At 34.8% G+C, this 27647-nt stretch overlaps 1 protein-coding gene across 2 annotated transcripts in view; it reads left to right on the top strand.

Annotated features, from left to right (window-relative positions):
* Luzp2 (leucine zipper protein 2) overlaps positions 1–27647 on the top strand; it is a 477121-nt gene that overhangs the window by 185051 nt on the left and 264423 nt on the right. For both annotated transcript variants that reach the window (XM_077797695.1, XM_077797694.1), the window contains exons 2-3: positions 20609–20726; positions 24380–24450. In XM_077797695.1, the coding sequence (XP_077653821.1) occupies positions 20609–20726; positions 24380–24450 (189 nt within the window). The remainder of the gene's footprint in view (positions 1–20608; positions 20727–24379; positions 24451–27647) is intronic.

The raw sequence follows: 27647 nt of genomic DNA, 5'->3' as shown, positions 1-27647 counted from the left end.
TTATAGATTAACAAATATAGGTTATCTAAATATCTAAAATATATATATAAAGAATAAGAACATAACTTATAATTGTATTAACTTTATGTAACCACGTGGTCTTAAAATATTTGGATCCATTTAAATTTATTTTTAGCTAGGAGTGCACTCTTCTATGTGACGTCACTTGATGTAACTGAAATAAGATCCTTGAGTATACATTTTTATTTTTATAGTTAGCAATGCAAATAAGGATTTTTTGGTCATCACAGGAACTTTGCCGGCTTGTTCCTGTGGCGAGCAAATGCATCCTCATAACCTTTAAAATTAAAAGTAAAGTAAAAAGAAGCATATTTGATATCTCTCATCAATAGAACATTATTTAGTAACACAACTATAGAGAAAAAGTCAGGTTATTTAACTTAGAACTAGCTTAAATTTAGGACTGTAACATAGAAACCTGTGGAATTAAATTTTGTCTGAAAAAGATATCTTTCATTAGCATTTACAGGTAGGCATTTTGTTGTAAAAAAAATACAGGCTCTGAGTAGCTCCGGTAGAAACCTGAAACACAGCAGCACAGGTTAGTGGCTGGAAAGCGGGACTAGAAGTCCTGTCTGAGTGACTGTGGAAGAACCAATCAGAAGCCCGCAAAAGTGTGGGAGGTGGGACCAGGAAGCAGCTATGCCGGCCAGGCACCCCATGGTTACCATGGTGATGCAAACAACATGGAGTCTGGTGCCTATTTTCAGGGCAAAAGTTCTCCAAGTTTTCTTAGCCGATTGTATTTTGTTTGATTTTGTCTGCATTTTCCCCCGCCTGGCCAAGATCTTACTGCGGTAGCAGCTTGTTCTGTGTCTGCGACCTGCGGTTGCAGTTGTACATCCTGTACTTCCTGGCATTCCCCTAGGGAGTCTACAGATAGAAAGGGGTTGGTCCGTGGGAGGTGACGAAGTCGCCCACTCCCCGGGGTACCATTCCGTCCCTGGATTGCCCCATACACCTAGGCTTCCGGGGCCCGGGTCGGGCCCCTGTTTCCGTTTTGAGGGCAGCGGCCAGAACCTGTCCTGTAATATGAGCTCCATCAATATCCTTACAAGCTCGAATCATGTCATCAACACTCTTTGTTTTGGTAGATTTAATGGCATTTTGGCAATAGGAATTTGCATATTTAAGAGCCAATTGCTTAATGACCGGCATGGCTTGTTCCAAGTTAGGGAATATTTTTTTTGCTACCTGTATCAATCAGGCAAGGAAGTCAGAATAAGGCTTAGAGGGTCCTTGAGCAATTTTTGAAATTTTTGTTTTAGCATTTGAAATAGGTAGAGCCTTCCAAGCCTAAATGGCTGCTGTAGCTATCTGAGCATAGACCCCAGGATTATAATTAATTTGTTGATTTATGATAGCATATAGTCCCAAGCCTGTTAACATTTCAAGGTTACGCCGTGGGAAGCCGGCGTCCTGATTGACTCGGGCTAGCTCGCGACACCTCTCTTGATTTTCACTTTTCCACAACAAAAAATCCCCTCCGGACAACACAGCCATGCAAAGCTGTTGCCAGTCACTAGGTGTCAGCTGATTGGCAGAGAAAGACTCGAAGAGAGTCAATGTAAAGGGGGCATGGGATCCGTAATTAGTAACTGCCTCCTTTAGTTGTTTAATATCCTTAAAGGCTAAAGGAACATGTACTCTGGCCGGCTGTCCATCGGCATCCAAGTTTTCAATTACTGGGAAGTTTGGGCCGTCTTAGGCTGCCACTGAACACCCCCCAGCCTTCTGGGGTTGTCCTTGTCCCAATCGGGGTTACAAGGAGGGAGCATGACTGCATCGGGGCCGTAGGTGCTTTAAATCTTGACTTTTTTAATCGACCCTCCAGTTCCTTTATCTCCCTTTCCAATTCTTCCTCCTGCCAGCTGTTACCATGGAGCCCAGTTAGTAACTCCCTTATCTTAGAAATGTAGTCAGCACTGTGAAGCCCAGCTCAAGGCCAGAGGCCTTGTTACATATTTTTGTGAAAAACTAGTAAGGGAGTGTCCAGTGCCTGGAATGCTGATTTTTTCAGACAGTAGCCAAATAAAACAGGGCAACATGAAAATAGGAAGTTTATCTACATTAAACCTTTTTGTAGAGATTCTTTTGCTGAAAGTCCTAAAATAAGCCATGGTGAATATTCTGGAGAAGGTCAAATAAGACTTTTCTGTGGGCCTGATAGGGAGGGGGAAGATGAGAAGGAGGGGTTGAGAGCGGCTAGGGTGGATCTAATTCCTCAGAACTGTCCGAGCTACTTGTGTCCTTGGGAGTTTTTAACTCAGTCAAGTCCGGATAGAGCCTTCTCCTCTGTTTAACTTCAGACTCCCTTATCTGTTCACCACTCTTACTCCTAAGACTTTCTGTTACCTCGCTATGTGACCCCTCCGATTTTTCTTCATGCAATTGCTCAAGAACGGCCTGACCCTCGCTCACAGCTTTCTGGCATTTACCATCCATTATACACCCCCTCACTAATTTCCAAAGCGGAATGGTACCGCCCCTCAAAGTTCCTTGTTTGTAAGCGAAATCCAGATCTTTCCCTAATTTGTCCCAGCTGGGAATCGTCAGACTCCCTGAAAAAACAAACCAAAGAGCTACAGAGTCAGTCTCTTCTAAAAACCTCTGTAATGTGCTCCGCTTCACTTTAAGTCCCTTAGAACGCAGTAACCCATCCAAGGCCAGCAAAATTGGGCTTGAGGGAGTAGCACCCATACTGTTCCAAGCAGTATAAAGAAAGTGAAAATACAAAACTCCGCTCTCTCTTTATCTACAGAGGAGCGTCTTATTTATTTATTTATTTTTTCCCCGCTCTCTCTTTATCTACAGAGGACACAACAACAAAAGAAACACAAAAAACAAAAGCGAAATGACACAACAAAAGAAACACAGAAAACAAAAGTGAAAGTACACAGTGCAGCTGCAATAAATATGAGGCTCTCTCTTTCTTTGTAGAGGAGCTGACCCCGCTTTGGACGCGGATCCCACTTAGTGGGACTATCCCTGCTTTGATCGCAGATCCCACTTACCTGGGACTAACCGGTGCACCACCCCTGACTGACTGAAAGTTCTGGTTCCCGGGTCTCGGCGCCACTTGTCGCGACCCCTTGCCCGCAAGGAAGACGCAACTCAGGAATCTTCTTTCAGCAGTTTATTCAGGTCCTTGATACTTTTCTTCTCTCCCCTGGATGCCCCTCCCAGCCTTAATAAATCACCTCAAGCCCCAATGCGAAGCTGCCACGTGGACTTTTCTCACAGGGTGCCAAGTCACAGCGTGCCAACTCATTCTGATAAGGAGTTGTTTGTCACAGACTACAGGGGAAACCAGCGCCATCTTGTAATGGCGGCCACAGTTCACAGAAACGGCTCACCACAGTTTTACACTTTTTTTTTCTTTTTTACCATTTTAAAAACACTTGGAATAAAATGTTAAAAAGAAAAAAAAGTGTAAATCAGGACTTCAATAGAAAAGATTCAAAATGTGACAATAAACAATATCAAAAAACAGTCTACTTATCATGCTAAGTGAAGTAAGCCAATCCCAAAAAAAACAAAGACCAAATGTTCTTTTTGATAAGTGGATGCTGATCCATAATGGGGGAGATATGGGGAAAATGGAGGAACTTTGATGGGGCAAAGGGAAGGGAGGTGGAAGGAGGGTGCATAGGGGTAGGAAAGATGTACACACACACACACACACACACACTCACACACACACACACACACACACTCACACACACACACTCTCACACACACACACACATATGTATGCATATACAGATATATGCTGTTATCCATGGTATGTAAGAGATATAGCTATATGTAGGCACAGGAAATAAATAAACAATTCCAAGAAAAACAAATTATAGTGTTAAAGCCTTAAGTCAAAGAATGAACTACTACCTTGAGTGTTTGGAAGGCAAGTATAGCGGAACTAGTACCTTGAGTGTTTAGAAGACAAGTGTAGCTAAAGCTTTCTGAGTTAGGAGAAATACATAATGAAATGTGTGATTAGGCAAAGGCAGAGTTTTAAACTTCTATGAAGTCATGGGAAGAACCTTGGGTTTTGTCCTATGTGGATTCTGATGCCATTGGAAACTACGAAACAGAGTACACAATTATCAGACTTCAATATTTGAAAACAATTATCCAGGCTACTTGGGAAGAGTCATCCATGTATATCTGGAACAAAATTAGGAACTATAATCTACAGAGTTTACTGGTGAATTGAGTATTAAATGTGGCAAAGGTAGAAATCAAACATGACTGTCTTTGGGTAGAGAAATGAAGAAAGTCGTTTTACCTTTGGGGAAGACAAGGAAATAAATAAGAATTTTATTAGGAATGCAATAAGTCTGAGGTATGGAAGGAAATGTGAAGACATGTCTATAGCAATATAGAGACTAGCCTAGAGATATGTGTTCAGAAGGTATCAGAATAGAGATGAATATGAACTTATGGGAATGCATGACACCCTAAGGAAAAGGAGATAAATGGAGAATCCTGAGAAACTCAGATGGGAAGAATGTAGTTCCTTTAACAGAATCAAAGGATTTTAGAAAATGTCTGTGAGGGAGAAGGAATTCGTAAGGCACAATTCATTCTCCAAATTTGTACTTTGCCACTGTCTCTCCCTAGAGAGTTATCCTCCCTGTTGGTATATAGCTGTTTTACTTAACTTTTTAGGGTTTGAGCAGATATCAGCATCTTAGCAATGCTTTCCAAGATCATCTAATTTAAAATCACCCTTTCTCAATACTGAAATTCCACATGCTAAGCTTCAGGAGATATTATCATATCACATTGCTATCCCAGGAAAACATCAAAATATGAAATTACAAGTATGATTTCTACTAACCATATATCATTTTTACATTATTCTAAAGTAAAAAAAAAAGTTAAGTCTAATCACTGTGAAGTTGGGAACTTTCTACATAGATATGTATGTATATGCTAGTTATAATGATAAAATTAAAACATGGAATTTATGATAGATAAGGAGGCAGATAAATATGGAAGGAACATGTAAGAAACATATGAATGATATCTAGCCAAAAGACCATAGAACTATGGCAATAGGAGTGACAGAATACAGCATTTTCAAGTATATGTGCTGAGATTGTTTTCATTATTATTTTAAAAAATCCTTTGGGCTTTCATCTAATTGTTCATCACCTCTCTCAGGTTCCTGGGACTATTATTTCCATTGGCTTTTGTGGGTATAGGCTTGCAACAACTCACAAAGTGATCCCAGAAAAGTCACCCATGGCTACAAGGAACATCTGAAAATCCACACATGTATTGCTGATGGTATGGTGGACTCTTCCAGAAGTTTATTATGAAAATTGCAGCAGTTTAATATGAAATCATAGAAAAAAAGTCTTTGAGTTGAGGGTTGGGGGTGGAGAGGAGGGCTTTGATCCTGAATAATCTGAAGTATAGAAGAGTTTTTATATAAAAAGAGCACCACTAATTAGACACAGTGAAGGAATTTTTAGGATTCATCATGCATAAATAAAGAATGATTCACCAACCAGTTTAATGTCTATCACTGTAAGATAATTCCTGCAGTTATAGCCACATAGTAGATAGTTTAAGTAATTTGAGTAACAGAAAAAACAATTTGATTGTCTAAATTAATTAATATTTTAGAACCATCATAGACATAAACTTTAACCAAAGTAAAATTGAACTTTGATCTTCAATAAGAGTTTGTTTAATCCACCAACATATCTATCTCTCTCTGTCTCTGTCTCTCTCTCTCTCTCTCTCTCTCTCACACACACACACACACACACACACACACATACATACACATACTTACATGTGCACCAACAAGGGAGCATGTGTGCTCTGGCTTACCAGGAAAGCTCTTCTTTAGAGATCTGTGAGGACGAGCATATGGACCAAACCACTATTTCATCATTTCAAAATAAGCACAGAGTTGGACTTAACTCTATTTTGCTAGGAAATAGCATAAAAATTAATGCAATAGGGATTGATTTTCTCTTTTTTACAAGTTAACAACATTTTTATTCTAGATTCCCATTTTTTTCTCTCATTTGTTTCAAATGTAATCCATATTTCTTATTTTCACACACATCTGGACAATGCTCTTAAAAACACAGTGTCAGAAAAGAATTAACAAGAAGTGGGTGAGTACCATGTCTTAACACTTTATTTTCTGTATGGCATTAATTAGTTTGAACTTGTATTGCTTTAATTGTCTGGGATATTTCTCTGAGTTGAATGAGTAGGTATATGAGAGAATTTAAAATAAGTCTCTGGGGTATAATTACTCTTACATAATCATATGTTCAAATTTGTTCATACACTAATATTTTAAACCATTATATTTACAAAAAAGATTATAATCACACATATTTGCAGCCGATGATATTTTGTGATTAAACTAGTAGAGAACATAAAAGATGGGTTAATTTGATAATCTGGAGAATATTAAAGTTAACTATGAAGTCACATCATGGTACAGATATGAACTATTTGTAATCACAGGATCACTACAGATACCTTAAACCAAAAAGGAAACCTCAGGGAGAATATTTATTACTCACATAATTTGATTACCACAAATGCTTGGGTTCACACGACTTTTAGAATGAGTGGCCATATCTTTCTGGCTGTCTGCAAACTCATATGTATGTACACATATATAACAGTCAGTTAACTGTAAGTCTTAAAATTAAAATCTCTCTCCATGCAAACAATATTATTCTGCTTTCTTTATTCCTTTCCTCCTTGAAAAAAAGTTAATTTATTAAGAAAATATTTTATCCAATCTTGAATTGTGAATAAAGATAAGACTTTAAAACCTTACCTTTCTACAACTACTCTTATTCTATTATAGCCTTTTATATTTAGAGCACTTTGTTCTCCCTTCACTTAAAAACATGAAGCAAGAGGAGAAATGGTAACTGACACAGGAGAAGGAAATATGAAACAGGGTATATATCAGAATATCTCAAAGTCAATTTTCATTTTCCTTAATATTTATCCTACCTTGATTATTATTGAGTAAAAAAAAAAAAATCTTATGTGAAGACTAACAGACAAGTCATAGAATTTACAAATTCACAGAACTGGGCACAGTGTTCTAAGAAGATCTGAGACTCAGGGATTTAAAGATTTGGTTTCAACATCTGCTGACCTTAGAGTTTCCTCTGGATATTTATTGAGGCACATCGCTAATAATAATTTTAATGAAAGTAGTGCTGCCTGTTAAAAATTGTTTGAGTATTCAACATGGATGACACAAGATGAGACATGAACTTCCCAGGTTTCAGAAAATACAAGGGACAGAAGCTGTACAATTGTAATCATAATGCTGCAAACCACCTCCAAAAGTTGGAGTGTTGCCCACTGTCCTGATTGCTCACCTTGATTAATAAGTATTTCCTGCAGAGACTGGACCATTAAAGAGTGACATTTTACATTTTCAAACTTGGCTATTAATTTAATCTGTATAAACATATTCATAATCTATAAAGGACTTGCCCATATTTCAAATGAAAGTGACATATGCAAACTGTTATGACAAACTGGCTGCTCAAGATTCCAGCAATTTAAGAGATGTGCTCATGATGTTGAAAGTTAAAGGAAAAAAAAGTGTCTCCGTTTGATTGACTTTTTAGAAGATGCTGAATGACAGCTTAAAATGCTTTGGTGACTGTGGAAGTGGGACTATCTCTATGGCAATGGGAATATTTTCACGGTGTACTGTGTGGTGACTTGGCACTTTTTCCCAAGGTCAAGGGAAAAGACATATTCTACAGCATAGGAAATTACTGGATAATGATATCTTTGTTTTATAATCTATTTCTATGAAGAACATGAGGTCAAGAATGATAACTGCTATGTTTTCAAATATTTTGGCCACATGGGGGTAGGGATTAAAAATATTAATTTAACATTTGTTGAGTGCCAGGAGCTGTTACTTATATTGCTCCAACAGAAATATTTGTAGGAAAGTGGTCAGTTCTTCTCATTTTTTCTTTTACATGTAGTTTAAGAACATTCTGAGTGCCTATCTCATCCCCTGGGAAGAGGGAAATCTGATATCTCTTTCTCTTACTAACACTAAGATCCCTGGAGATCCTCCATTTCTGCTAAGATTGTTAGGGAAGATTCCTTACTCCACAAATGCTGAATGCTGCCCCACCCTGTCCTCTGTGGATGATGCCATTCCTTGGTTTGCTACCATCTCCTGCATTGTCCAGATTAGAAGGCAGACCCAAGATCTTTTTTTTTTTATTATTGGTTGTTCAAAACATTACAAAGCTCTTGACATATCATATTTCATACATTAGATTCAAGTGGGTTATGTACTCCCATTTTTACCCCAAATACAGATTGCAGAATCACATCGGTTACACATCCACATTTTTACATGATGCCATACTAGTGACTGCTGTATTCTGCTGCCTTTTCTATCCTCAACTATCCTCCCTCCCCTCGCCTCCCATCTTCTCTCTCTACCCCATCTACTGTAATTCATTTCTCTCCTTGTTTATTTTCCCATTCCCCTCACAACCTCTTATATGTAATTTTGTATAACAATGAGGGTCTCCTTCCATTTCCATGCAATTTCCCTTTTCTCTCCTTTTCCCTCCCACCTCATGTCTCTGTTTAATGTTAATCTTTTCCTCCTGCTCTTCCTCCCTGCTCTGTTCTTAGTTGCTCTCATTATATCAAAGAAGACATTTGGCATTTGTTTTTTAGGGATTGGCTGGCTTCACTTAGCATAATCTGCTCTAGTGCCATCCATTTCCCTGCAAATTCCATGATTTTGTCATTCTTTAGTGCTGCGTACTCCATGGTGTATTAATGCCACATTTTTTTTTTATCTATTCATCTATTGAAGGGCATCTGGGTTGGTTTCACAGTCTAGCTATTGTGAATTGTGCTGCTATGAACATTGATGTAGCAGTATCCCTGTAGTCTGCTCTTTTAAGGTCTTCAGGGAATAGTCTGAGAAGGACAATAGCTGGGTCAAATGGTGGTTCCATTCCCAGCTTTCCCAGGAATCTCCATACTGCTTTCCAAATTGGCAGCACCAATTTTCAGTCCCACCAGCAATGTACAAGTGTACCCTTTTCCCCACATCCTCGCCAGCACTTGTTGTTGTTTGACTTCATAATGGCTGCCAATCTTACTGGAGTGAGATGGTATCTTAGGGTGGTTTTGATTTGCATTTCTGACTGCTAGAGATGGTGAGCATTTTTTCATGTATTTGTTGATTGATTGTATGTCCTCCCCTGAGAAGTGTCTGTTCAGGTCCTTGGCCCATTTGTTGATTGGGTTATTTGTTAACTTATTGTCTAAGTTTTTGAGTTCTTTGTATACTCTGGATATTAGGGCTCTATCTGAAGTGTGAGGAGTAAAAGTTTGTTCCCATGATGTAGGCTCCCTATTTACCTCTCTTATTGTTTCTCTTGCTGAGAAAATACATTTTAGTTTAAGTAAGTCCCATTTGTTGATTCTTGTTATTAACTCTTGTGCTATGGGTGTCCTATTAAGGAATTTGGGGCCTGACCCCACAATGCTGCAGGTTCTGTCATTGGAAAGTTGTAGAAAAGATCTCCTCTGGTGAAAGCTTTTTCTTCTGACCTCAAGTTCACTGTGATTGCCACTTGCCTGGAGAAGACCCACTTAACATTGTAATAGGATCCTGTGAAAGGGAAAATCAATGGGGTGGGGTTTTTAAACCACTGAGAAGTCTTGAAAGGAAAAGTATAACATGAATGAAAGGTAGTGATTTTATTATTCTAAAGGAGTGTTTGAAATTGTCCCCCTGTAGACTCAGAGATATCATGTAGGTCATAAACTTTTTCCTCCTTTTAGAGTCTTTTTATGACTAGATGGAATTTGCAGAATGGCGGGTTCTGAAACTACTCAGCTTCAGAGGTTTGTTAAATTGATGTAAGCCCTATCAGTCTCCATCCTGAAGATTCATTTTGTTACCGCTGTTGACTGGTGACGAGTCCTTGCTTAAGTTTATTAACGGACAGCAGAAAAGACTTCTCCCGGAGGAAGAAGGGGACCCAAGAGGTGAAATCCGTGGAAGTGCAGTTGTCTCCCCTTTTTATAGTTCTTTCAGTGATGGAATGTAGGTGGGAAGGCCCGAGGGGTGGGACACAGGTGGGCCAAAGAAGTAGTCTGAGCAGGAAGGACTTCATTAACACTTCTTTGGGATGGGCTATCTTCAAATCTACTGGGAGCTGTTCATTAACACTTCTTAGAGGTGGACTTTGGCCTAGGGCCTCTTCAGGACTTCATTAACATTCCATTGGTTGTCCAGCATTTCCCAGCATCATTCTCAGCATGGCCTCCATTTTAGATTTCACTTGGTATTAGACCCGATTTACCTAACTACACTGACTACCTAACTTTAAATCTGGCTTCATTTTCATGCACCAAACAGAATGCACAACCATGGGTTCATCTGCTTTGTGTACCTAAATGAAACTAATAAAAAACTAACACATTGATCATGCATCATCAGTAAGGCTATTTTTCTTTTTGATTTATGGCTTCACATTCCATGCCAATGTCACAGAAAATCTTACTGTTTTTTTTTTTTTTTTTTTTTAAGAGGGGCTGTATTGGAGATTGAACTCAGGGGCATTTTATCATTGAGCTATATTCCCAGCCTTTTAATTTTTGTTTTGTTTTGTTTTGTTTTTTATTTTGAGAAAGAGTCTTGCTAAATTGCTTAGGTATTCATTAAATTGCTGAGGATGGATTTGATCTTTTGATCATTCTGCTTCAGCATTGTGAACCACTGGGATTATAGGCATGTGCTACCATGCCTAGCGCTATTGATTGTTTTAACAGTTCTTTTTGAAAGTAGCCAGTTATTTTTTTCTCAGGTGTGTGTGGATTTCTCTAATCAAAGGAGATCACTACTACCTGAGTTGCACAATAAGGATATTATCTATCATGATCCACACACTTCTAGTACTTCAGCATAAATATATTCCATTTTAATGCAATTATATATCTGCATCTGTCACACTTTAGGCTAAAAGCTCCACAAAGGCAGAAACTATGTTTAAGATATTTATGATATTCAGACATAGTTCCAAAACTGGCTTAGAAAGAAAGAAAAGTAAAGAGGGGGGGGGGAATGAGGGAGTGAAGGGGAGAGGGAGGGAAAGAAAGGAAAGGAAAGGAAGGAAGGAGGGAAATGGAGCAGGAGAGAAAGAGGGAGGAAGCAGAAAGGGTAAGAAAGAAGAAAGAAAGACAAGAAAAAAAGAAGGGAAGTAGAAAAATAGAACACACAAGTATGCTTAGTCAACTTGAGAGAAGAAATGTAACAATTACTGGGGTGAGGCAAATGAAGTAGGTCCACATCATTGCAGAAAAAAGTAGGACCTCTATTCACATTTGTGGTGGTGTTTTTTAATTTTATTTTTCTCTCTGTAGAGTTCAGTAGTTGTTAACTTCTTCTACCTTAGCCATTAAGCAGCATTCATTACATTCCACCAGAGCAGCAATGGGGAAAACATGGAGATGAAGAATAGAATGTATATAGAAATCTTTGACAAAAGAATAAAAATGGAAGAGACTGGCTGGATTTATTGTGCAGGTTTTATGTCATAAGTTAGAAGCTAAAGACTGTTGAGGAGTTTGATGGCTGATGGATGTTTCTGATGATTAGAAATAATGTAAGCAAATGTTTACTTGGAGATTTGATTTAATCTCAGATCCAGTAAATTCACACAAAATAGAAACATATTTAATATCCTCAAGAAATTTTATTTATATTAATAAATAAACAGAGAACACATAATAGGAAATACATGAATCCTGACAAAGGCAACTGCAAGAGAAAAAATATAAATTTAAGCCAGAAAGCAGACAGCTTTGACCTTGACAGAGCCAAAGAAGTCATTGATGTTTGGACTGCAAGTTGATCCAAGTAGAATTTTAAGTTAAAAAATCTAAATCTGAAAGCTATGGATAAAATGGATTAGAGAATAAAAAAGATCAATTATCTTAGTGCCATAAATATTTTAGGAGTTTTAATCTAACTGGGACCATAAAAGTGAGTGGATCAAATAAATGTGTGCATACATTTAGAGCTGGAGAAAAGATTAGATTTGAGCAAATAATTGATTATCTTTGCAAATAAAGAAGATAGTGAAATGATGACCCAAATAGTGTTTATTTTCAGTGAAATTTGAAAAATTTGTCAATCTTCTTGCTGAAAAACCTTTTTGTTGAAGTCAATGGAAAAAAAATGGACAAAATCCAAAATAAAGATGCTTTACAAGGCATTGAAAAACCTTCAGTGCATGCTGTGGCAAGCATTCAAAAGGCCAACTTCTAAGAAATGAATCACAAAGAAGCTAACCAAGCACTTAGGGCTCTGTACAGATTGCAAATCAGACCATAATTCTTCTTATGCTTATGTCCATTTACAATAGGATGATGTAGCTTTTCCAGTCAAGAAGTGAAGTATCTTTCTCTTCCTCTTGAGTTCAGCCTGGAAATGTGACTTACTTTGGGAATAATAATACAATATGATTGACATGAAGTTGTGCTAAATCTAAACTTAAACCTGAAAAACACTACTTTACCTCTGTTAATTCTCTTAAGTTCCCTGATCAAGTGGTGTATGAACAAACCCAGGCTAGCCTGTGGAGGATCAAATTCATGTGGCCAAGTCCTCTCCATTGACAAACTGACAGCTAGTTCACCATAAAAACATTATTTGGCTGACCAGTAAATGATCATAGAGTTAGTCTAACCAAATTGGAGTATTTCCCAATGAGATGAGAACAATAGCTTATATGCAGAACTTGAGCTAAGTAAATAACAATGAAATAAAAAAAGAATATTTAAAATAATGTAAATTACTTATATTGAAATAGAAACATTTAGGTTATCTGAATAGTTACATGTCAATTAAATAGTTATAAATCTGACTATTTAAATAAATACTTTCTCATAAAGAAAATTGTAAGCCATGTTATTTTAATTACCAATTCTTCTCACTCATGGAATAAAGGTTATCAATGTCATACAAACTCTTTCAGATAATAGGAAAAAGGAAACATTTTCCAATTCATCTCAGGAACTAAGCATAACCGGAATATCAAGCTTTAGGAGGACATTATAAGAAAGAACATTAGCAAATACAATTTTCCATAAGAATAAACATAAAATCCATAATCAAAATATTAGAAAACTGAATATAGCAGAACTATGCCTAAAATTTGTTTCAACAATTTGAGATTGAGTTAATGAATCAAACCATATGTGTGATATGAATCAATGTATTTCAGCACACTAACAGTATAAAAGAAAAATCTATGTGAAAGCATAAATGAATGCATTTAATAGACAAACATTTGCTAAGCTATTGCTATATTATAAATTACCACAAAAGTTTAAGACTTAATTTAAAAATAAAAATCTTATTTTTCAAATTCAGGCTGAAATCTTGAGAGTGTTTCTGCTTTAGGATATGGGTCAAATCAATTCTGTTGTTCCTGTTTTATTTTTTGAAAATCCTACAGTTTAAGCAGTTATCTGGTATAATCTCTTCAATTGCATTTGCACAAGAAACAGAGACTGAGCAAAATAATACAAACGACATTTAATAACTCTGGGGTGTTATTCTCCTGCATGCCATTGGAATGCCACATGACCCCCTGAAAGGTGTGATGATTTCTAATCTGTCTTTATGTGTAATGAGAATGAAACAAAGGAAGATAGGAACAAAAGAATAGTGAGCAAATAATAACAACTACCACAATGAAAACAATTGATAACATTCAAATTCTATTCATGATTAAACTGAAATTTTTAAGACAGTAAGAAATAAACATTCTACATTTGAGAGTTTATCAAAAAATAAGAAGAGGTAGGAGGAGGAGGAAAAGAAATAATATTGATTGTAAATGTCTGCACTAAATACCATATTTGTGGTGAAAGATTGAAAGTTCTTCCCTTTGCAATCTGGAATAAGATGAGGATGTTCATATCACCAATTCTATAGAACATGATAGAATGATCCCCAATAATAAATGAAGAGAAAAGAAGATCAATTATCATTATAGAAGATACATATAAAAATTTCAAAAATTCTACAAATAACTTTAGAAATCATTAGTTTACTAAATGTAAAATCATATAAAGCTCCATTTTATATGTGACCATATAAAATTGAATATGAATGTTTATTTTTAATTGTTTTTATAAGAAGAGCTAAATAATTATATAAAGTTTACTCAAAGCTTCTTCATATCAGTGTTTGGATAATTATGGAGATTGCTGTGTCTTACTCAACACTGTACAGTATCTGTTATTACTGTTATATGTAAAATCCCACCAATAATCTTCTTTCCCTGGGTGAGTATTTCAAACCCAAGTTTTTTATGGTCAGCAGATAACCTGGCTTGTTCTTCCACAGGGAAAAGAGAGCTTATCCAGTGGAAATCCTTTCAGTTCCTGCCTCCCACTGACTCTTGTCCATACCACATCTATCTCCTTGTCTTTCCTCTCAACAAATCTGTGCCTGATGCCTTCCTTCCCATCTCCCCCAGAGATTGCACCAATTCTTAGTCTCTCTCTCTTGGATCTTTATTCTCAACTTCTCTTTTAGCTATTTTCTACTCAACAGAGAAAAATGGTCAACTCCAAAGGATTTGTCCAAAAAAATGAACAAAACCTTTTTTTCCTAACCTACGTCCACTGCTAATTTTTACTGTTTGTCTTTTGCATCACAGGATTGCCCTTGAAGTGGGGTCCACATCTGCAGTCTTCTTTTCATCATATACCACAGAGATCTAGCTTTTATTCTTTTTTAAATTTTTAATTAAGCCAATCCCCGCAAAACAGAGGCCAAATGTTCTCTTTAATACATGGATGCCAATCCATAATATACAGAGGAGCATGGGGAGAATTAGGGACTTTAATTGGGCAAAGGGGAAGGAAAAAAAGGTAGGAGTATGGGGGCAGGAAAGATGGTGGAATGAGATGAACTTCATTACCCTAGATACTTGTATGTCTGCATAGGTGGTATGACTCTACATTGTGTACAACCAGAGAAATGAAAAGTTGTGCTCCATTTGTGTACAACAAATTGAAAAGCTTTCTACTGTCATGTATAACAGATTCTAACTAACAAAAATAAATTTTAAAAAATGAATGTTTAAAATAGACAATATTTATAATCACATAATTTTTCAAATATTTAGAAATAATCTAAATTGTATGAAACCCATACAAATTACAAAATGTTGTTGAGAGAAAATATTGAAAGCTCTAAGTCAATAGTAATATATAAATTGTTTAATAAATGAAAAGCTCAGTACTTTCAAAATGTTAATACAGACTCCTAATATTATTGAAATTGATAAACCGATTTTAAAAGGTATATGAAGTTTCAAGGAATCATGGATATTCAAAACAGTCTTGAAGAAAATTATAAAATTTACCTTTTTAGAATGCTGGATATTTATATGTTACACTTTCAAAACGCCACAAAAACTAAGAGTGATTAACATTAACAAAAATATAGACAAAGAGAACTATGAAGTTTTTTCATTGCTATACATGAAGCCAGGGACTCACTCACATAGACTAAGCAAGTTTTCTACCACTGAATTACAGCCCAACTCCCAAACAGACTAATTTGACAGACTAAATAATACAGAAACAGATACCTATACAATTTATTCATGAAAAAAATTACACTGAAATATTGAATTTTCATTATATATTCAATACATTTTGCTGAGACAAAAACTGTATATGCATATGAAAATAAGTTCATTTTAACCCCTAACATGTACAACACAGATAAATACAATGTCAAGTTGTTCACAGATCCAAGAAGTGAAAGGTTAAACAAGAAAACCAATTACTTAATAAGCTTCTAGGACATAATATAGTAAATACGACTACATTTGTTACACTGAGCATAAAGTGGAAAATCCTAATATGTAAGATTAATAATTTGGTCTATATTTATTTTATCTACAAATTTTCAAAGGATAACATTAAGAGACTGCAAAATTCAAAAAAAAAAACTGGTAATTTTATTCTTAATATATTTACAAACCAAAAGCGCATACATAAAGTATATAAATACCTCCAATAAATCAATAACAAAAACCATTGAAAATGGCAGAAGTCATGAACAAACATTTCATAAAAGATAACATGTCAATATCATCTTTTGTAACATGCTCTCTCTGTGTCACTAGTAAAATACAAATTATAGCTAAGAGGAGATCTGTTACACAATTAATAGAATTAATTTAAAAAAATAAACAATACTGACAATACCAGTGTGGACAAAAGTGGGAAGAAATCTAAATTCTCCATCTCTCCTACTCTAAAACTGATCTGTTCATTTTTTTTGGTCAAATTTACCAAATACATAGATAAACATATATATCATATACATGCCCTATGTTTCAGGAACCCTGCTTTTATCATTCCACCTGGCATAAATGTATTCATATATTAACCATGGGCATACCAAAAATCCATTGCAGCATATGAATACCAGTAAAAAACTGAAAATAAGAAAAAAAAAAAACAAGTGTCTATCCACACTGGAATATATTACAGTATAATTATTTGCCAGAACACTATAATTAATATATAACAGTAACAACCAATAAACTGTCTATAAAACATGGAGTAATTTTACAAACAGTACTGTATAAAACAAGTCAAACACAAAAGATGATATTGATGATTACATGGGAATAACAATAACAAAGTAATGGAAAGAATTATAAAACAATAGAAATAAAAATATTGGTTTTATTTTGAGGGGAAGGCGGGAAGGTGAAGGTGATTGATGATTGAGGTCAAAGAAAGATTCTAAAGTGAAAGCTATATTAAATATCCTATATTATAGTAAATGTATATATAACAATATTATATATAGTTCATGAAGTGTGACATTCTGTGATTGTTATACCTCAGTAAAAGATATTTAAATAATATTCTGAGAAAATAGTATCACGAGAACTTTATAGAAAACATATTACTCAAGGAGGAAGTATAATTAGTACTTCTGTCTTAAAGAAAGGGACAAGATAAAAGGTATTCATTCTGCCACTTCCCCAATTCAATATTGTTTTGGGTATTATTGCCAATAGAATTGGTAAAGAAAAACAGTTATAGCTCTTAAAGAAAAAGAAAATATTGTTAAATCCATCAAAAATGCTACCCACTTAAAAATGCCCAAAGATTTAACTGGATACAGAAACAAATAAGGATGTTTAGTAAAATTTATGGAATAAAGATCAACCTATAAAATTAATAGATTAATGAATTGGCAATGTTCATTAGAAATTAAATGCAAAAGTTTACCTGCAACAATAGCAGTAAGTCTAACAAAAGCATATTTAGTCTATGTCACAACTGTAAGGCATTGATGAATCATAGGAGAACTGTAGTATAACATATGAGGCAACCTATGCTTTTGGATGGGAAGATGAACAACTATTATCTATTTCTCTAAATTTTTAATGTGAATGCAGTTTCAATTAAATTCCCTGCAGGTGTTTTATGAAATAGACATGGTAATTCTAAACTTCTAAGCGAAATATAAAATTTGTCAATAAAACTATGAATCAAAACAACAGGGGGGCAAAAATAGGAAGTATTATAATGTAAAACACAGTTTTAATAATTAAACCATGATATGACACTGAGATTGACAAATTTATAAGTGAATCAGAATAGACAACTCAAAAAAATAGAGTTAAAATAAGTTTGTGCATTAGTATGAAAATAATCAACTCACAGAGAACAATCTAAATGGCAAAAAGGCAAAATATGTCTAAATGTCTATGTAAAAGAAATTTGGGAGGATTTGATTGATTTTCTTATACCCATGAAGTTATTTGAAGACCAAATACAATTATGGAATTAAGAAATGTGTACAAATTATTTAAAAAATCAGACAAAGAAACATCACAGTTTAATTTAATTTAAAATAATAAATGGTAAATAATTTTAATATTGAAATTGATATATATAATAGACAGGAAGGAAGTAATACAAAACAAATTATATGACAGGCATAGTGACAGTTAATTGTGATTAATTCATTTTCAAGTCAGCATGTTCTTCCAGCCTAGTGACCAAGACATTTAACTCCAGCAGTTGATTGATACAGTTTCCTTTATGGTGACATATCCTTGTAAATAATTTGTTGACCCTGTGATTTAATTTCTTCAACTGTAAAATAAGGTTAATAACTAGTGCTTATCTCATAGAGTTGTACTGAATATTAATGAGTTGGTGTGTATAACACCATGCTGTATTTAAAATGTTGTCCATGCACCTTATTTACCAATATTACATCATTGTTATTTAAGATCACTTTGGAGGTATTTTCATTCTCTAGGAGAAATAAACTGAAGCATGAAGTAGTAGTGAATTTGGAATAAAATGAAAATGTGACTTGTCCATTTCTAGTTAGCGTTGGCAGTGAGAGTGAATAGATATCTGGGGCTTTAATAACCATCTGATTACTGACAAATTATTGTTTGTAAGTAAAAATCTCAAGACCAGAGAAAAGAAATACTGTATGTCTTAACAATGGTCCATTCCAGTTTCTTTTCAACAGGAAGACTGTGAAGAATGATAGACACTGGCATTTAGCAAATGAGAAAAAGAATTTTAGGGCTGGGGATGTGGCTCAAGTGGTAGCGTGCCTGCCTAACATGCGTGCGGCCGGGTTCGATCCTCAGCACCACATACAAACAAAGATGTTATGTCTGCCGAAAACTAAGTAATAAATATTAAAAATTCTCTCTCTCTCTCTCTCTCTCTTAAAAAAAAAAAGAAAAAGAATTTTAGCAGAAAACTTTTCAAGACCCATTGCATTTATTGATTTTTATTATGGCCCCTTGTGGATATCGCTTTTTATAATTCTGCAGAATAATTATAAAATTTATCAAATATCTCAGTAATAGAAATTTTATACATATGTATTCAAATTCATTCTTTTTTGAGTTCAAAACTTCATATAAGTTACTCCATTTAATACATAAAGTATTGGATGAAGTCAATGTTACATTTTATAGGTAAAAAAAAAAAGTAAAGGTTAGAGAGCAGGAGACATTTTTCTACATATTAGAAACTGAACTTCTCAGCCCATATTTCACTAAAAACACTATTTTTCCTATGACTTCTTTCTCAGTGTAGGACTGCATCCAAGTGTACTACCTAAGCCCCAAACATGGCATCATCATAACCTAACTACCTTACACTCAACCCACAACACACACAGACAAAATAATTTTAAAAACAACCATCCTATCGATTTATTTTCCAATGTTTGGCTAGAATCAAACTAATCATCCCTTTTGTTTCAGCTTCTGGTCTCTTAAGGCCAGGACCATTTTTTGCCTGGACTATTGCAATGCTAAGTTCTCTAAGCACCGCACCAGGGGTTTCTCTGCCCCAATTCACTCTTAAGTTTGCAAATAGTGAAATTAAAGACCCTCATCTGATGGCTTTACTTTCCTAACAGTGCCCTAACTCCTAAACATCTTTTACAAGGCTTGCACATCCTTCTGCTTTCTTCTATCATCAGCAAATCCACAGCCCCTCAATTAAGTCTCAAACCTTCTGAGATTTATTCACTTTTTTAAAAATTAAGCAAGTTTATTTTCATTAATATTTAGAAGTGCTTTCACTTTGCATATGACTGATTTCTATTTGTCTTTTAAAATACATCCTACATATTTCATATTGCTTTTTCCAGAAAGGATTTGAAGCTCTCCTGTGTGTTCCAATTAATCACTGTGACTTTCCTTTATCAGGTAAAGTTTTAGATTGCACTGCAAATCACGTGTTTTCTATCCCCATTCCCCACTCATCAAACAAACACACACATGCACACCCACACACACAAACATACACAAACATGGACACTCATTCTTATTATCTTATTGAATAGGAATTATAGAGTAGTAACTTAATCTTTTGGGTAAATAATAAGTCGTAACTTAATCTTTTGGGTATAATTCCTGAACTTATTGACTGATAGTAGCTATATCAGCTATTTTTCTTAGACATGTTTGAAAGGGGGCACTTTTCAATGAGTTTTATTTCTTTATGAACTAGGAAAGAACCCAACACCCTGGTTTATGTTCAGGCTTTACCCTTTATTCCCTCAGTCTCAAAACTCTTCTGTGTGTCTAACATATATCTCCAAATCACCACTCTCCTTATAAAATTTCAAGGATCTGAGGGGAAAAAAAAGGTTAGTGATATAATGAAAAATATCCATTTTGTTTTCCAAGAATTATCTGGTAAACTATGCTAAACTATGTTTATGCTTGATGTGTATAAAGAAATTGTGAAATATTGCCATGGAAATTCTTTGGAACCTAAATACCTCTCATTAAAAAAAAAAAAAAAAACTTTTGAGATAACATGATATTATTTTTTTTCAAAAATTCTCTTCTATATGAAGTAATTAATAAAGTACAATCTAGATTTTTATCTAGATTTTACTAAAATATGATGGTTCCTGATTATGACTGATGCGAAGTGGAGTGTTTGAGGGCTCTCACACCTTCTCTTTCTGTGTTAGACAGGACTATGAAGAGCTAGAAAAGCAGCTAAAAGAAGTATTTAAGGAGCGGAGCACCATCCTCCGTCAGCTGACAAAGACATCAAGAGAGCTTGATGGAATTAAAGTCAACCTTCAGGTGAGATGAAAACTAATTTGCTCAGCAGCAAAGAATGAGCAGTCCCATATTAATATGCATTTTAAAGCAGATTTTAATACCTTTTTGAGCTTGGCCATGGTGGTTATTATTTATTATTATATAAGCTTTGAAATGAAATGCCATCTGAAATGCAGTCTAGGGATCTGAGGTGTGCAATTACAAAAAGGAGAAAATTGTGTGCTTGGTAAAACCATCAATTCCTCTCAGCTTCTAAGATCAGTTTGACCCTTATGTTTTTCATATTATAAAATGATGAAAAGTAATTAGACGAAGAGTTAAATGAATATAGGAATATTATCTAGAAGAGAATATTAAATTCCCCCTAGGAGAGCTCTGAAGAATCCTTAATAAACTTCATTACTGAAATGGGTAAATGCCTTAGAGAGGAGACTGTCATCTGTAAAAAATGTATTCATACAATGAAATCTCAATCACTAAAGTGGAAATAAAGTCTACTTCAGATAAGAAATACTTCTGACATACCTTTAATGTTTTAATATTGGACTTTAAGCAATGCATTTATTAAATACTTACTGTATACTAAGAATTTTGTGTATATTGCATGATGCAATACTCAGATCCATGAAGTGAATACTTTTATTGTGATTTCCTTGTTACATACAAGCAATTGTGTTTACAGGAAAAAAAAAAAAACACGTTATTTTGAATGTCACAAAAGAAGCCAAAGTTTAAATGCCAGAAATCCAGCTCTAGGTTCTTTCTATTTGTAACTGAATAAATCATGTAGAATTACCATTGCCCACACTCTACTGCACAGTTTTCTATTCCCAGAGGATAATTATGATGCTACCCACAACCAACAGAACTTGTTGAACTTGGTCAAAGTCCTGTTTTGGATATTCTTTCTAGAATTTCCAACATGAAAACTATTCTAGGCTTATTAAGTCTTATTTTATAGATGAGAAAGCAGAGTTAAGGGGAAAAAAAAAGAAAGAAAGTAAGAACACAGAGATAATTGAGGGACAGAGCTGGTATTTAAACCCAGTGTTCAAGCTCCCGTTCCAGAAATTGTGTGATGTCTAGAAAGAAGGAAAGAAAAAGAAAAAAAAATCCATCCACAACCCAGTAGGACACAGAGGGAGGCAGCAGGATGATAGCAGTGTGCAATAATAGCACCATGCTGGAAATGTACACAGCACTAGGCAAACAATAACCAGGATGAAAGGGGGTGCAAATTGATTTTGAGTTTTACAGGAACCAGTGCCTGAGATGTACTTTATGTAAGTGGAAATTTGCCAGGTGAATAAGACGGGGAAGAATCTTTAAGAAATCTGAACCTCTCAGAGTCATGGAACATCGGGCACATTGCAAATACTGCAAGCATGTGGTTAAATGACCAGGCGAGGTCAGTGTTCACGGTGCTCCCTGGACATTAAGTCCCTCTACAGAAGTCAAGGCATCTAATTACAGAAAATTGATTAAAATGTATATCTTCATGGAGTTACAGTTTTTGAAAAGTTAACAATTCTACCCTTATATGTAGCTGTGATTTTTAAAATGCCTTTGTTTATTTTGTGCCAGCCACTATGCAAGATGTTTTTCATCTTGCTAAATTCTTTTAACAAAATCTCCACAACATTAAGATCATTTTATAATCATTGTAAAATGAGGTAGCAAAGGTCACAGAGGCCACAGGAATTTCCTGAAATCATACATATAATAAATAGTATTCCAGGTTTCAAAATTACAAGTAAATGTATAGCCCATTGTACACAGCATTTTTCAAACATAAGCTGAAGGAACTTTGAAAGTTCAAGGATTAAAGTCCTGTTCATCTTTGTAACCATAGCACCTAGATGGGATGATAATATAGCACAATAAGTAAACATGTTTGCTAAATAGTTTTTATATAAACCATTAGTATCCTTATAGGGACAAGATTATTTTCATAGAGTTATACCCTGCTTCCCTGGATATTGCTGAGAAAATGACAATAAAGTACACCTAGTTCTTCTAATTGAATTGGCCTTGCTGATCCCATCTGTGTACATATGCCTTCCATTTCTGCATCAGGTTTGTGAATTATTTTGTTGTTTTTGTTGTTGTTTTTTTTCTGTTTTATTTTGTTTTGTTTATATTTTTTGAGGGGTTTGAAGAGTGCTGAGAATCTAAAAAAAAAAAAAAAAATTGAAAAGAAAAATTGCCAAGTATAATTCCCTGACCTTTTTACTCATGCTTTTCTTCTGATCCATATTATAAAAGTTGGTCAATAAAGTAGTAAGCATATTTTATTGCACTTATTCTCTCAATGCTTTCACATGTCCACTTAAATTCTTTGAGTCAGATTACTTTTTAAAATAGGCTGCTTAGAAATTTCATCTTTAGCGTACAAATAAAGAGGTCAAAATGCTGATTTTGTGAACTGCCCCAAGTCAACAACCATGATGGACTTTGATCTGTAAATCTCACAAATTATGACATTTTTTTCCATTTGAATTCCTCATCCTGCTTTCCTTGTATTTTATGTGAAGCTACTCTTCCCAGGTAGACAGAACACTGTTTATTGTCTGCTTCCAAATGAACACCCCAGTCAGTCTTATTAGGGAGGAGATTTTTCAAGCACAGTTCATCCCACTACATCTTAATAATAATAATTATCATACTATATTCATGTTCTCTTTTAAGCATGAGATTGAAAAATGGGTGAAGGCAGGCACAAGTCTTTGCATAATTTATGATAGATATTTATTAAATAAATATTAAGAAAACAAAGCATTTTCCTTTGCTATTGTTATTTCTCTACCTGTCAAAGCTGCTATATAAACAATTGTATTTCCTTTTCATTTGAAATTTTAATGTCAAGAATGACAGGTTACTCTCTTAAATAGTTTATTGAGTATATTAGGGAAGGTTTACTATGACAGTGTCCCTAATGAGAAAAAGCCTGGGGATCTTTTCTACTTTAATTGATGGCCTCAGAATCCTGAATTTATTAGAGTATATAAACTCTAATGACTGAGATAGTGTGTATCTGTTTGTGATATATATATATATATATATATATATATATATATATATATATATATAGATAGATAGATAGTATTTTTCTTCTTTTTTTAAATACCCTATCTGTAGGGATCATTTACAATTTTACATGGCCCTATGTTTTTGTGGATCCTGATACATTACTGACAAATAATAACAGGACAAGACCAAACAGGCATGTGCCTTTTGACTGCTTTTATCTTTAATTGTGTTATTTCCTGACTTACACAGACAGCCTTTCTGTGTCTCCTTGTATTTTTTGAAACTATGCCAGAGCTAGTTTAACATGCCCTCAGAGAACACAGTAAAACTTCAAAGAAAGTGTAGAAGATATATTTTATATTAACTTAGAAAAAGACCTAGATTTTTGGAGAGTATTTTCTCCTCTATCAAGCCTCTCAAAGCTGAGTCTAAGCTTACCCCTCTGACTCAGTGTGTGATATGCACTGGAAAGTGTCACAGACTTCTGTATGGATCTTTAGAGCTATGAGGACCATTAGGGCCTCCTTTTTACTGTTTCTGTCACAGGTCAAAAGTGCAGTCTTACCATGTATGAGGTAGCCTAAAGGAAAGTGAGCCTCGGTGTTTCACTAAATAAGACTTCCTTTTCCCACTTTTCTTGTCAGTCTTTAAAAAGTGATGAGCAATCTGCCAAAACTGATGTTCAGAAGCTTCTGGAATTAGGCCAGAAACAAAGGTAAGACTGTGTTTGGTTTTTTTTTTTGTTTGTTTTTTGTTTTGTAATTTTCCCCTACATTCTTACATTCTTTTTGATGTTCCATCAAAGTATATCTGGAAATTTACTAAAATTCAGGAATGTATTTATCTTCTTAACTTTACTTACATATATATATGTAATTCACTGGGGAATTCTTGCTTAAGTGTAGATTCTTATACAGTAGATCTGAGGTGGGGCTTGAAATTTTGTATTTCTAAGGAGTTCCTTAGTGATGGTAATGTTGTTCCTTATCTGCATATCATGGTTTGAATGATAATGATCTGTAACACTCTTCTTTTAGCACTGATAGAACATGAAAAGTCTGCCCATCACTACATAGAATGGATGCTATTTATCACAATGAATCATGAAGAAAAGGGTCAAAACTTGACCTTCACATGCCTGTAATCTCAGTGGCTCAGGAGGCTGAGCTATGAGGATCTCACATTCAAAGCCAGTCTCTGCAATTTAGCAAGGTCCTAAGCACAACTCAAGGAGAACCTGTCTAAAAATAAAATATAAAAAAAGGGTAAGAGATATGGTTCAGTGGTAAAGTGCCCTCTGAGGTACAACAATAACAACAAAAAAAGGAGTAGGCTTTGAGCATGTGGCTCAGTGGTAAAGTGGGTTCGATCACTGGAACAGAAACAAAAACAAAAACCAACCATCACCTGGATATCATGGGTACAATGTATGGTGGTGTGGTAAGGAAGAGGGCAAATATGTTAACAACAAAATTTCCATTGTTATAATATTATTAATGTTGTTTGCTTATTTTATTTTTTACAAGCCATATGATTTTAAATTTTATTATAAATGAGGAATTTTAAGCTAGAAGCAATCAAATATTTACTATTCATTTTCTAGAATGTTTTCTAGATTCTTTATATACAATTGTACTATATTCTCACAACTACCTTTTTAGTAGATATTATTATTCCCATCTTATATATAAGAAATTGTTGCTCAGTGTTTAAGTCAATATTTGAGGGCTATCATAGTTGGATGTTGAATTTAAAATCCATTCTCTTACTCGACAGCCACGTCTTTCCACACTAGGTCACTAATCACAAAGTGAAAAGCCATTCACAATCATGATAGCATTGTCCCTTTTAAGTCTTGTCAGACTCTGTCATGTACACTGACCTTGCCTCTTGACCCAGAAATTTTTCATCGAAGTTCATTTGGATGGAGTAAATGACACCTGTTAAAATATTAAATTGAGTGTCATGTATTGGCTTTCATTATTTGCAATGACATTTACTATTTATTTAACATGAAATTCTCTTCAAAGTCCAATATCAAAAAAGGTTGAATAAAATATTTATTTGAGCATGTTTTCAAAAATTACCTCATTTTAAATGATTTTATTGGTTTGAAATACATTACCTTTAAAAAATATCTTTAGTTATACATGGACACGATAACTTTATTTTATTTATTTTTATTTGATGCTGAGGATTGAACCCAGTGCCTCACACGTACTAGGTAAAGGCTCTACCTCTGAGCTACAACCCTAGCCCCAAATGCATTACTTTTTAAAACACTTATGCTCAATATTCTACAAGTATTAGTGGCTCATAAATTTAGTGATGCAGAATTAAACACTTTGAATATAGAATACTATTCAAACATAAAACCAAGGAATTCTGTTGTTTGTGACAAGATTGTTGAACCTGGAGGAAAATCCAGGTATAAAAAGACAAATACCACTTGATCTCACTGTTATGTGTAATCTAAAAATGTTGATCTCATAGAAGTGGAGAACAGAATGTTGATTATTGTAGCTGAGATGGTTGAGGGGGAGCACGCGGGAATATTGGTCAAAGTGTACATTGTCAGCTAAATAAGAATAGGTTTGAGATCTATTGTACCGTAAAATGAATGTAGTGAACAATATTTTGAAAAATATTAAAAAAAGGAAAAATAACTCATCAAGATACCAAGATGTGCAGAAAATGATACTTCTATGGAGTATTTCATGATAGGGAAGCAGAAAAATGTTAAACAAAACATAATAACAGAAGGTACCTCCAAACAATGGATATATAGCACCAGTCAGAGGTTGCAGTGACTGAGGAAGACAGATTGAGGCTGAGCAGTTGAGAAAATAAATCTGTTTGCAAGACCTGGTACCACAATTAAAAGCTTTTAAATGTTGGTTCATAGCAATCACCATCAGAGTAAATCACAATAATAAATAAATAACAATAAATAAATAAGAAATAAATAACTAATTTTAGGTAGCACTGGGAAACATGATATAATTAAAGAAATATTTGAGGGAAGTTACTCTACTAACATTGTTTAGGGCTGAAAGAAAGAATTGTGACGGGTGAAGAAAAAAAAAAGTTTAGAGAGAGGGACACTGAGGAGTAGGTAGGAGAAGGCCCCAGAATGTCAGAAAGGTTATCTTGAAAAGAAAAATGGAATAAAGCATTTTATTTTCTATGATTATTGGTGGATGAAGATTCCTGGAAGACAGTAGTGGACTCAGTATACTCGAGGATTTCAGAGCAGTGTTCTCTGAAATGTAAAAGAATGGCTGTGACCGCTACAGGTTCTTCATCTGTGATGCTATTGCAATACAAGCTCAAAAATCACTTGAAAAATGTGCTGTGCCATAGAGTGAGGTGTGTAAACATGTTCTTATATTTATAATTGGGGATGGAAGAGGTATGAACCAACTGCTCTAAAAAGATTATGTAATATCAAATTCTATGTTAACACATATCAACATTGAATAATCTGTCATGGGTGCCCCTGGAGCCATCATTCCCTTAGAATTAGAGCTTTGGTTCAGCATCAAATAGGGAATTAGAACAGCTAGAAATAGTTGGTCAAACCCTACTGGGTGGAGGAAAGTGGAGTAGAAGCAAGTCTGGAATCACTTCCCACAAGGGATAAAATGCAAGTCAGGAATCCTCTCCCAATGGGGGATAAAGTGATAGTCTGTGAGGCAGAAGTGTTAGGCCACCTAAAGCCCAGGAGCAGTGAGCAGGTGAAAGAAGGCATCAGAAAGGAAGGTAGAAAAGTATATGGAGAGATTTGAAAAATTAAAGACACACTTCTTCAGGCTGTCCAAGCTCCTTGTCATGAAATATGTAGAATTTACTAATGTCTACAGTTTTTGTTAACAGATATTCCTGTTTGTTTTTTATGGTTTCCTAAATTGC

This window comes from Urocitellus parryii, chromosome 4 (genome assembly GCF_045843805.1).
Source record: "Urocitellus parryii isolate mUroPar1 chromosome 4, mUroPar1.hap1, whole genome shotgun sequence".
In the NCBI taxonomy this organism is placed as follows: domain Eukaryota; kingdom Metazoa; phylum Chordata; class Mammalia; order Rodentia; family Sciuridae; genus Urocitellus; species Urocitellus parryii.
The sequence above is the reverse complement of the archived record's forward strand: the minus strand, read 5'-3'. Positions and strand labels throughout refer to the sequence as shown.